The 12,990-nt window shown below is 25.5% G+C and overlaps 1 protein-coding gene across 1 annotated transcript in view; it reads left to right on the top strand.

Moving 5' to 3' along the window:
- The first annotated feature begins 58 nt into the window (after window positions 1-58).
- LOC129983695 (serine/threonine-protein phosphatase 2A 56 kDa regulatory subunit gamma isoform-like) overlaps window positions 59-12,990 on the top strand; it is a 34,125-nt gene continuing 21,193 nt past the window's right edge. The window contains exons 1-3 of the mRNA XM_056093280.1: window positions 59-190; window positions 10,190-10,364; window positions 11,836-12,035. Coding sequence (XP_055949255.1) covers window positions 164-190; window positions 10,190-10,364; window positions 11,836-12,035 — 402 coding nt within the window. The 5' untranslated portion in view covers window positions 59-163. The remainder of the gene's footprint in view (window positions 191-10,189; window positions 10,365-11,835; window positions 12,036-12,990) is intronic.

The following is a 12,990-nucleotide window of genomic DNA, read 5'->3' as shown; positions in this document are numbered from 1 at the left end:
TTTCTCGATGTGACGTGTAGACAAAACAATTCTGACATTGTTTTCATGCAGAAGAAGACGATGTCAAACAACACTGCGAGAAATGGAATTTTTGGCAACGACAAATGTAAGTGTAGCGTAGCGTAGGCCTTGAGCCATGGTAATGTTTGTGTGTTGAAAAGAGATGCCGAATAAATCAGAAAAAGAAAAGGTGAGCGTAACTTGTGGCTATATTGTGTTTATATTTCTATTTACACGAAATTATATATTTAGTGACTTCCTTTCTTTGAAATTCTTAGCTGCGCAGTTATATCATTTTATCCATTATCTCTAGTAAGTCATACTATATCGCCCGAAAATATATTAAAGAGATCTTGATATGGAGCTGCTAAACGATGTATGTGAAAGCTCATTTAGATTTTGAAATCTGAGCATATCATTGATGATTCTAAAGTTTGTTGATTTCTATATTCTCATTGATTTAAAATTCTACTACTTCACATCCTTGTATCCGAATGATTGATCTTCCTTTCGCCCTGGTTGATAAGTGTTTACAGAATAATACCTGCAGAGTATGAACAAACTGATGATCGCTTCTCTAATGTGTCGAAATCTATTGAATTATTTTTCTTCCTATAAATCTCTGAAAAAACGTTTACTACTTATGCATCCATTAATTAACAGTTAACGAAATGTAAATAAATAAAAGTCAAAATAAAAAAAAAATTACTTTCGCATTTTTTTAAACACAAATTTCAATTTTGTTTTCTTATGAATTTTCTTCATGGATCGGCATTTATTCATTATCATAAACTAATTTTCATGATACATTCGTATAAAAAATGTGGTTTATTAATTGTTGTTTGCTAATAGGAGTTTTAGTTGTCGAGAATTGTTTATTTCTTTTGTAGTTTTTTTCCCCTTTTTATTGAATTTTTATTTTAAATCCTTTTTCTAAATGCAGCTAATCTGGTTATAAGAATCAAACTAAAATACTGTAAGTATATATATTTTTTTGCTTATACATAGTTTTGACAATCATTTATGTGTTTAGATTTTTTATATTGTTTATTAAAGCTTTTTCATGGAAACTGGCTATTGTTAAAATATAGCTAATTGCATGTGAAAGTTAAATTTTATTGTCATATCTGAATACTATTGTTGAAATTTAAAAAAAATTAACTGATAAAAAAATAACTTATTTGAGTATGTAATATAGAATTTCCAACAAGAATTAATATTTTTAAAGATAATTATCTGTTGTAATTGTCAATGAACAGATTAGTATATTCTGAATTTTTCCTTTTTTATTATCAGATATTAGTAGTTTCTGATTCCTGATAACTAGTATATAAATGTGCATTTATTTTTCAACATTATTTTCATTTTATATTTACAAAATTTTAAAGACACTTTTTTTTTTACACTTTTTATTTATGACATAATTTACATTTACATTAAAGATGTAGAAAAATTATTTGGCATGAGCCTTTGCATTTCTGTGATAATTTGTTAATTGCAACTTTGAAAGTGTTCTATGAAGGAGCCTTTTAATGTTCCATTTACTGAAAATTTCATTTTTATAAATAGATGCCTTGTTTAGAAAAAGAAATATGGAGTTGAAGTTTTGGTGATGCATCACTTTATAAATCTTATTTAAAAATGTATATTTTTAATAACTAGTTCACAATTCAAAATCTTATTATTTTTTTTTAATTTGAATGTTATAAATTTTTACTTTTTATAATAATACAATTTGCTTATTATATTAGGAATGTATAATATAACTTGAGTATATTATCAGTAACATATATTTATATATTGAATGCAAATATTCTTTCCTTAATGGAATATAGTTTCTAGTCCTATTTTTAATAGCTTAGAATTAAGCATTGAGCATTCTAGAAAGAGCTTAACATTAACAAAATTCTTTGTTTCAAAATGCTATGTAAAATATGTTGATATTAGCAATTTAGTTATTAGTTGCTGCTATTAAAAAAGATTTAAGAAATATTTTTAATTAGTATTTTATGTTTTAATATCAGTAATTTCTCCAAAAGATACGTTAAATTCTTTACTTCTGTCTGTTGGACACACTTTCTTTTTCATTTTATAAAAAAAATATTTTCATAGCTTTAGTGCTTTTTTTTGCTTGAAAATATTATCTTTAGCTCATACAATATTAAAGTAAATGAGTATACTATGATGATCGTTTAAATAAATTTTTAAAAACATTATTACTACTAATTAAAAAGAAATTAATTTTAAGACTTTGTAGCCAAAACATAAAAATTAGCTGAATTGAAAATGCTTCTTTTATGTAAAGTTTTATTTATTTTGGTTTGTGAAAGTTATAAATGATTCCTTATTTAAGGAATTTCTATCTAGGCAACTAGTAATGTTTATTTTCTAAAACTGCAGTTGTGACATTTTAAAATTTTTTATTTATTTTATTGATGAATGTTGTTGGTCTTAATGTGTTTTATTCTTTCTAAATCTTATTTCTTAGCTGAATAGAAAATTTATATTTCTGAAATAATAATTTTTTGTTAGCTAATTTTTAGAGAACTTAGTGTCTATGTCTTTTATTTCATATTTTGTATTTAGTTGTAGTATAAACTCAATTAATGATGGAATGAGATGAATAAGAATTATATTTAACCTCATTCTAGAAAATAATTTAGATGTTTTTGCTTTGGATGAAGTTTTTCACCTATTAAAATATTTTCTTTTTGTAAGGTTTAGTTTAATATAGTATTTGTATAATTTAACTGAATATATTTAGAAATGACTTCATTATTCAATATATATCTAATATGTGTGTGTTGGGTAATATATTTGGAGTTACAAATTCTTAAGAAATCCATCATTCATACTGTCAATCAATTCATACTGTTCCTTCAATATATTATTTTTTATTTCAGTGGAAATCTTTGCATGTTCTTACTTATGTGGAAAAAAGATGCATAGATGACTTTATGTAGCTATTAGTTTATAGAAAATTTCATCCTGTTCTTCTAGTTACTAATGAACTGTAATATTTTATTGTGATGAATCTAGCGAGAAAAGAGATGGTTTGACCATTGAATTAATTACATGGAATGAAATAGATTTGTGGATGAATAACATCTTTTTTATATCTTGCCGTAAATATATGTGATTTATTATTTCAGTCATATTAAATATTTGTTATATTAAAATGAATACAATAAATATGTGATATATAAATTATAAATAAATACAATAAATATGTGATATATAAATTATAAATAAATATTTAATATATACATAAGATTAGTAGGCAGGGCATTTTTTACCCCACTTTAAACAAAGAGCTGCAGTAATTTAATGATTAAATTCTTATTCTGTTGAAGACTTGCCATCTGTTACTGGGTCTGCCGATCTATATTAAATATGCCAGTCCATTCAGATGGAATGATATGGAAATTAGGAGAATAAGGTATACAAAGAATAAGGTATATTTTCCTTGGCATCTGATTGCAGTTAAAAACTATGAGAAAAAAACATATGGGTTCCTTCAAAACATAATGCGAAACCAACATATCATTCAATTCTATTTAACATTTTGTGCATTTTAAATAAAGTTTCATTTAAACCATTAATGATTGTTCAGTTCAGATCATTAGTGTCAAAGTAAAAGTTCAAAAGTATGGTTTTGAAATCTAGTCTATTTATTATGATAAATGGTGTCCATTCTGACCTGTTGCTTAGTATGGGAAATTCAGTGTAGTTAGTATTGTTAGAGATAATGTTGTAGCTGTATTAGAATTTCAGAGTGACCTTTGTTTATGAACATTAATAATATAATTGTGCTGATTTTAGAAATTATATATTTACTAAACTAGTTTCTTTTGCTACTTGTATTTTAGATAACACGTTGATACTTACATATCAATCTCATGACCTTAGTTAAATTTAGGTTTTAAAAAGCTATTAACATCCAATTTTTGGGGATTAATTTCTAGCATGTAGTTAATATGTAAGTATTAAAATGTCAACATCTTGTCTCTGAATTATAAAGATACTTTTTTTAAAAGTAGAATATTTTTTATTTTGATTGAGAGTGAAAGATGCTTGACTGCATTATTAAAGCAGTTGAGTGCAAACCTATCTCATAAAATAAATCTCAAGGTTCATACTCTAGTTTATCTAAGAAAAATAAATTAGACACTTTGGCCTTGTACAAGACTTCATTCATCCAAATAATATATTTATGTACTAAATGAATGGTTAATTATAAAAGTTTTTTTTCCCCATTTATATTAATTCAGTGGTGATCATTTGATTCTTTTAAACTTCTTTGCCTCTTATATAAATAAGTTCTTTGCTCCTTATATATTAATATATTATTTTTTATTATGTTTTTAAAATTATTTATCTTATGATGTGATATTAAGTAATGAATGCTTTTTAAAATATTATGGTTAATTAAATGTTAGTGTATAAATTTTTCTGTTAGCTTATAATACATATAATACATTTCCTGTTATATTATAATACATTACCCACCAGCAACAACAACAAAAAAAATGAAAAATACCCCAAATATGTTACCCAACTACAACAAAAAAAGAAAAGTACCCCAAATATAATATCCAACAACAACAACAAAAGTATCAATTGGTGTTGTACTAATAATATATCCCATATATTTTCCCTAATGAACCCTATCTAAGATTATATATCAGATGTAAAATGATTAACCTTGATGCCAGATAAAAGCAGTTCTGCTGAGGCAACTGTACAGCAGTTAAAATTTTTCAACTTTTTCCATCTCTTTAATTTCTTGTGCACATATTTCATTTTTTAAGTTACTGCTTGCTGGCGATATAAATAGGCAATGAAACTGTTTAATGGACTATTCTGATTCATATGAATAGTCCATTAAAGTTGAGTTAATATTTTTTTTTATTAAGTGATAAGTTAAAAAATTTCTTTGAAATTTGTTTTATAAAGAATTTTTCCTTATTACCAGACATTGTGAATTTATGATATTTCAAATGATTTACTTATTATCTTTTAAAAATTCTCTATTTTTTAAAAAGTAGTTTATATTAGTAATAGTTCTTGAGAAGTTCAATGCTTAGCTATGTAGTTAAATAGCTAAGTGCAAACCTTTCTCATATATTATATATCCAAGGAAGATACTCCAATTTTATTTAAGAAAAATAAATTGGACACTTAAGCCTTGTACAAAGACTTTTTTTTTGTCAGAATAATATGAAATAAAAATACTTAGAACTTATTTTTATATGTTGTCTTTAGTTGATAATTTCTGTAGAAGGAATTAATGAAACTATAGTCTAATATCTGTATATTGAACTTAAATTTCCCAATTATTAATTATTTGAACTTAAATTTCTGTATATTGAATTTAAATTAAAGGTTAAATTTTATTCATTAAATGAAAAAAATTTAATGAATAAAATTACAAATTTTGGTCATTTTTCTTGAAAAAAAAACAACAACTATGCATTGTTTAAAAAATGTTCAAATTTGAGCATAGTTTTGAAATTTGTTTATATTGTACTAAAATGTAAATCTGTATAAAAAGAGAGAGAAAGAAAAAAGAACTTAAAAGTAAATTTTAATTTTAGAGAAAGTCTTTAAATATCTTTCGAAGTTATGAAAAAATATTAACTGTTATCTAAAGATATAAAAATATTGTTAGAGACAAACTGATTGAAAGTTAAAATTTTTTCACCAAGTTAAAAAGGAAAATCCTAGAACATGAATTAAAATTAGCATATGACTTGCCTTATTTACTTATATTCGATGGTTTAAAAAACAAACTTCCAATCAATTTCCAACGTCTTCCAAAACTTTCTTGCATGCTCTATAATAAAGGTTTTATCTTGGAGAACATGTTGCATGGCATTGGTGTACAGCCGAGGTTCCCAAACTTTTTTTTCTCGTGGACCACTTTCAAAGTTTTACTATTTTCGGTAGACCCCCTGCTGCTACATTTCTACTGTATTCCCAAAACTCCTAAAAAATATCACCCTAAATTGGGGGTGTTAAGAAGAAAAAAAAAGTAGCACATTTTCTTGTGTCTATTTATTAAAATAATACTTGTGGTTATACAAAATTATAAACATTTATTATTACAAACACTTACAACTTGTGAACCCCTGTTTTCTTTTCACGTCTACGTGGACCCCCGTATGGTCTCCTATGGACCCCTGGGAGTCCACCTGGACCACTTTGGGAACCTATGGTATACAGTAATTACAAAATATTAACCTTTGGCATGAATTTAGCATTTTAGCAGTCTATCTTATGATCCTTGATGTGTTTTGGGGTGGTTTAACCTTGGTCAGCGGTTATTAATATACAAAAATTGAATTTGTGTTTTACATTCGTTCTTCCCAACTGATTAAAACAAAAATTTGACACCAAACTGCTCTTCTAGTTGCAAAATCCCATACCAGATTCAAAATATTTAAGTCTTTGTGCTTTTGAGTTATTGCATTTACATGTTTTTGAAAGTATAGATTGACAGGACAGTTAACCCCTTTTTAGATTTAGTTCAAAATTTGATAGACTTGTACCAGATGTTAAATCTGTGTAAAAAAATTTATATGTCTAGCTTTCTTTGTTTTGTAGTAATTGTATTAACTTATATTCGGACAGACATTCTCTGATTAGATTTTGCTCAAATTTGATAGAAATCTACAAGTTTGATATAAAGATCATATACCAAATTTTTTCCAATTAGCTCAAAACACTGTTCAATTATCTCTGTTGCAGACAGACATTTTCTAAAAATGTATTTGTTTGAACCCGGGTTTTTCCGGGTCTAAAATGTGGAGATTCATCTAAATCTCGAATCCAAATGTTTTGATGATTACAATACTTTCTTCACATTTCATATACAGGAATGTAAAAAAATTATGTTATATTTGTATTACTATAAATTTTTCTGTAATAGAAATAGCACAATTTTACAATCTATTACAAATTATGTTTTTGTACCAATAATGTATTAAATCTGGTGATACAAAGTATATTTACATTGGATTTGAAAGGTGTATAAGTTATGGGAAAATGCTGGTAATTTATGAACCAAGTCACATACCATCTTTTAGGTGTCAAATTGTAATCTGTTCATAAGTACTACTCTTGTCATATTTTGGAGAGTTATGCACTAGTTTTTGATAGAATGGTTTTTGAACATTATTTGGTATATTAAAAATAATTCTTTTATCTGTCACAATAACTTGAATGCACAAAAGAAAACATTACAATTACTGTGCAAAGGTTTATTTAATCATATTTATTCCCATTTGAAATGATATGCATTTTCAGTTTTGTCAATTTATTCTTTAATTAGAAGATTTGTTTAAAATTTATTTTAGTCTTAATTTAATAGTCATTTGAAACTTATTTTTTTTATTAATGAAGAAAATACTTTAAATTTATATAATATGCATTGAGTTTCCAGTTTCTATTGAAATGCTGTCATCTGTCTTATCATTCTTGATATTTATGGTGGAGTTATTGTATTGATTCTGCAATTAAGAAATTTCCAAGCAAGAAAATTATGACCAGCAATGCCATTATATTGATTTAATATTTATTATATTTCTGAGGATTATCAAGGTTTGACTATGTAAAAGAATCAAGTTCCTAATTTTTTAAAATTTTTTTTATTATTATTCTAAATGTTGACATGATTGTATCATATGAGCATTAGAAAAACATAATTTGAAAAGAAATCTCAAAAATTTGTTTAATTAATATTGTGGTCAGTGTGAAATTTTAAAATGTTAATATTTTTCTCACTTTTTCTCGGATATTTTTTTGAACTTATGAAAATAAACTGAATTCCATTATTTATTTGTAATAACCATTTTGCTTTAAAGTTTTCTGGATGTTTATTTTCGAACCTAAGTTCACCTAACAAAATCTTTTATTGAGATAGCTTGAGATTGCTAATTCTCCTAGATATTTGAGGTAAAAAAATACTTGCCTCAAATTTTTTCTCATTTCTGATGAACCATAAAACTAATTTATTTCACATGGCAATGCAACTGTGGAAAGTAGATTTAGTTTCAACTAGAATATGCTTGTTTAAACTCTGAAAAAAAAATCTTTAATTGGTCTGTGTATGATGCCATAAACATTTATCAAAGGGTTATAAATTTTCCAATCTCAAGAGATTTGCTACACCATACAAAATTTAATGCATATGAAATATTATATCAAAGAGCTTTTAAGTTGCCTTCCCTTTGCTCTGTTAATCTTTTAAAATAAAATTTGATCATTTAAAAGGGCAAATATGATTCTAGAAACTCAATGTTTTCTAATTATATGTTGTTAAATTCTAGAGTGAGAGATTTAAGCACCCATTCTCTCTCTCTCTATATATATACACCAATTTGTGACTAAAATTGTCTTATAATTGAAATTTTTAGCAATTAGTAATGGTTGAGGTTTTCAAAACTTGTTTAAAGGCTGAATATCAATATTGTACAATATAAAAATGTGCTTTATTTTTTCTTAACCTTGTATAGAAAAAATAAATGCAAAGGAACCCATGAATAGTACATAAGCTAGTTCTAAATAATAATAATAAAAAAAATTATTTTTTCTGACTACTGAGTTTGCATTTAAAGATATCTATTAAATTTTCTTATTTGAATAATTAATCTTAATTATAACCTGAATATTATTACAAAGTTAACATAGAAATAGATTTTTACACTTAAATTAGGAGAAAATGCTTTTATGGTTCCATGTTTAAAATTAATAAAGTTCTCATTTTTAGCATAATATATAACTTTTAAAATTTGAAGTTGGACATTAATATTGTACAGCTATTATTAGTGTTTTAAAATGGTAATTGTTAAATTTTTTTTGGATTGTTTTATGTTTAGAATAGCTAGAAAATTAATTGGCATTCTTGTGAACTTTCATCTTATATTTACTTAAATCACTTGCAGATGCTTTAATTAGAAATTGACTTCATTTTTGATTATGAAGTTGTTTAAATATTTATCAAGAATGTTACTTTATTTGTAATATTATTAAGCATTTTTCCAAGTAATCTAAATAATATTCATGTACAGCTCCCTTGATTTCTCTGAAAATATCATATCTGTCTTATAGAATGGCTCATGTTAAAATTGTAAACAAAGATAATTTTTATGTAATTAGCGTGGATTCCATTCATTCTCAGTGGAGGTAAAAAATGTCTTAATGTGTATTTTTAAGATTGTAGATGGTACCATGGGGCCCATTTAATTACATAAAATTTGCATGTAATTTGGAAACATTTTAAACTCATTTTTCATGCATTATTATTATTTTTGTATGTAATGCTTTTATTTAAATAACGTATTTCTGGTTTGTAGTTGTAATTTATATAAATTTGCCAATTGTTAATGGCATTGTGTTTTGTTTTTTTGATAATGAGGACAGTGATAGTACTTTCAAGTATATTTTGAGTCTGTTTATAAGTTATACTGATTCTAATGATGATTCAGAATACATTTGATGGATGTACATTTGTACAAATAACTATATATAGATTCCAGTTTTGACAAATTTTAAAATGACTGTTGGACACATTTTTAACATAGAAAGCCATACTTGCTATAATAGTCTGAGCCATTATTTTTATGTAATTTGAAAGAAAAAATGCTTACATTCTTTCATTAAATCATGAATAATATATTTAGATGAAGAAAATATTTTTAAAAAGTACTGCACATGCTTTGGGACTGAAAATTATTGATATTTAACTGTACTTGGTGGATTAATAGAAAATAATTAACTATCTCTAAAAATTTTAATGGGGATGTTCAAGTATTTAATAGAAAATAATTAACTATCTCTAAAAATTTTAATGGGGATATTCAAGCATTTAATAGAAAATAATTAACTATCTCCAAAAATTTTAATGGGGATATTCAAGTATTTTCTAAAGAAAACCTTCAAGTTCCTACTATTGATAAGGCTGCTGCTGCTGGTAGTAATGGCTGGTTTAAAATCTGCTCTGACTTGTATCCTTTGCCCACAAAATTCTATTAATGCAAAAAGTACAAAAACCTATTATGTTATATTTTAAATGTATTTTTGTTTTTAATAATGAATTTAATTGTATATGTAAAATATTCCTGATTTCTTTTAAGAGCATTTATAATATTTCTTTTGATTTTAGAACAATTATTTTTATGCTTTACAGTTCTCCACGGTCGCAACTGCTGGTGATACTAAGAACGCTAATGTACCTCCACCTACACAATTAACAAAAATTAAATATACTGGTCCTCCATACGTAAAAAAAGACAAGCGCCAAACTTCTTCTAGGTTCAACATCTCAAAAAACAGAGAGCTGCAGAAGTTACCTCTCCTCAAAGGTTTTTAAATTCTTATTTTTCCTATACAAATACCTAATAATTGCTATGACTTGTTCTTAATTTCAGTGATTTTGATGTACTGCTATTTTTATTATTATCATAAGAACTCTAGATTTTTAAATTTGCTTAGAAAAACTTCTTGTAAAACCTTTTTAAATGATATTTATAATTGTAAACTATGTTTATAATTACAACTCATTAAGGAGAGATGCCTGTTCTTTTTTGGTGTTTAGAAAACTTTTGTAATAAAAAAATTTCCTCTATTATAAGTAATGAAGCTTAAAGTTGCCTTTGTTTTTATAGGGAATCATATGGGTAAGCAGCTTTTTATTTAATGTGAAGGGATATCTGGGACTGTTATTAGGATGACATTGCTGAATATCGATCATCTACAGTGTGGAAATTTCAATTTGTTGGCATTCTGTATGCCAGGATTTACAATATGATAGAAATGAATTTGAACGTCACTGATAGAATTATGTGCTATATAGAAGTATGCATCAAAGAGATTTAGTCAACAGAGAAAAATTTAATTTAATGTATGTTTGTATAATTTTTGTTTTATTTTTTGGTTGTTCTTCCACCTATTCCATTCTTATTCAGTTGGTTATGTTTTAAAACATTGCCGATAAACTTATCTTAAATTTTGGAAAATTGTGAGTATGCCTATTTGTTACAAAACATTTGTTTCTACTCTATTATTTTCTTGAGTTATTCTTTTAGTTTGTAAATCACCTATTTATTTTAACATTCTGTTTTGTTAAATTATGCAATTGTTAATTTTATTATTTATGTATCCCTTGATCAAATGAGATTATACTAACATTTAAGCTTGGAAGTCAAGTGAAATTATTTCTTTGAAAGTTCTGATTTGTAGTTTCTGTCGGCTCGAAATACAAGATAACTCAAAATCATTCAATCAAAGCAGTTTTAAAAACATATAATTTTAATTAGTATGAAACCAATTAAATATGAAATGCAAAGATATATTAGTGATCATATTTTTTGGTTTTAATATTTTCTTCTTTTTCTTTTTTTTTTTTGATAATTTATGTACATTATTTTTAACATTTTTTTATAATTTGAGCTATTAAATATGTTACTGGGTTTTGTCACTTTAGAATTGAAACATTGCTTTAATGACTACTGACTTATTATTTGTATGAACAAATAAAGCTTAATTTATGCATCTAATGATCGAGCAAGTTTTGCGTGAGATCCCTGGGAGAATGTTTCTCTTTCTATTCAGTTGTGCCATTATTTTGTAGATGATAATTTAAATATTCAGCACATTTGCAACTTATTTATTTTCATATGTATTTATAAAAACACAATAAAAAATTATATATTTGTAAGGGACCTTAAGGTGGTTTAAAATATCAAGATCCTTGAAAAATCTCCAATAAATTTATATCAGTATGTTTTGCTTGAATGTTTTATAATGAGAAAATAAAAATATTTGCTGTTTTAGATGCCCAACCAAATGAATGGGAAGATCTTTTCATTCAGAAACTACGGCAATGCTGTGTTTTATTTGACTTTGCTACGGATCCCCTCAGTGACTTGAAATATAAAGAAGTCAAGAGGGCTGCATTAAACGAAATGTTAGACTATATATTTACGCAGCGAGGAGTGATAACTGAAGCAATTTATCCAGAGATAGTGCACATGGTAAGATATTATAAGAATTTTAATTCTGATATTTGTACATCAGTTTATTGTTTTGTAAGCTCCGTATTACAGAATTCCAATTTTCCATTCATTATAATCACCATCACTACTATTTAAATTCAAATTTCCAACATGTGCTGTCATTTTTTTTTTCTTTTTACATTATGTACTTTGTGTCTTTTAATCTGTTAACATCTAATTTAATTTGAAACAAACTTCAGTAAATTTAAAAAAATTATATTTAAAACATCAAGATAATGTGAAATAAAATTAAATTCTGAGAAAAATATCTTTCTTTAAAAAAAAATTAATAACAATTCTTAAAAGTGTTCTTAGATATGTGTTATTAGTTTTTTGAAATATAGTAAAATAACAAACAAAAAAGATGGCAACTTTTAGTTTACCTCAAATAAACCCAAAATCAAAATGATATCACTTCAACATTTTGATTTTGTGAGATGTTTCAGTTTAAATCTGTTTAAGAGTGTGAGATTACCTACTGATTGGTTCTACGAAGCAAAAAAGGAGCTGTGGAATGTAATTGGTATAGGCACATTCCATGGTTTCTTTTTCCACTCTCAATTGAAGATGTTGGATATTAATGGGTTAAGAGCAACACTTGAAAGAGTGAAATATTTATGAAAATATGTGTAAATTCATTTGAATATTATGACAGTGTATTGAGGATTGTAAAAAGGCATATACATGTAGTTTTCTTTTAAATTATATGAGAGGCCAGACTACCAAAATCTTCTGGGCTATCATCATGTTTTCAATATATGTCTGTTTTAAGATTTTCAAAAATATTAAAAGAAACCAACAATAAATGCATAATTATAAAATGTACTAGTCAAAAGACAACTTAAAAAAATATTTAGAATATATTTTATAAAATTGTAGGTTTAAACTTTTTATAAATTAGATGTTTAATAAAATTTCACTTAAAAATATTATT

The sequence above is a fragment of the Argiope bruennichi genome, chromosome 9, assembly GCF_947563725.1.
Source record: "Argiope bruennichi chromosome 9, qqArgBrue1.1, whole genome shotgun sequence".
NCBI lineage: Eukaryota > Metazoa > Arthropoda > Arachnida > Araneae > Araneidae > Argiope > Argiope bruennichi.
This window is presented reverse-complemented; position numbering and strand designations above follow the sequence as displayed.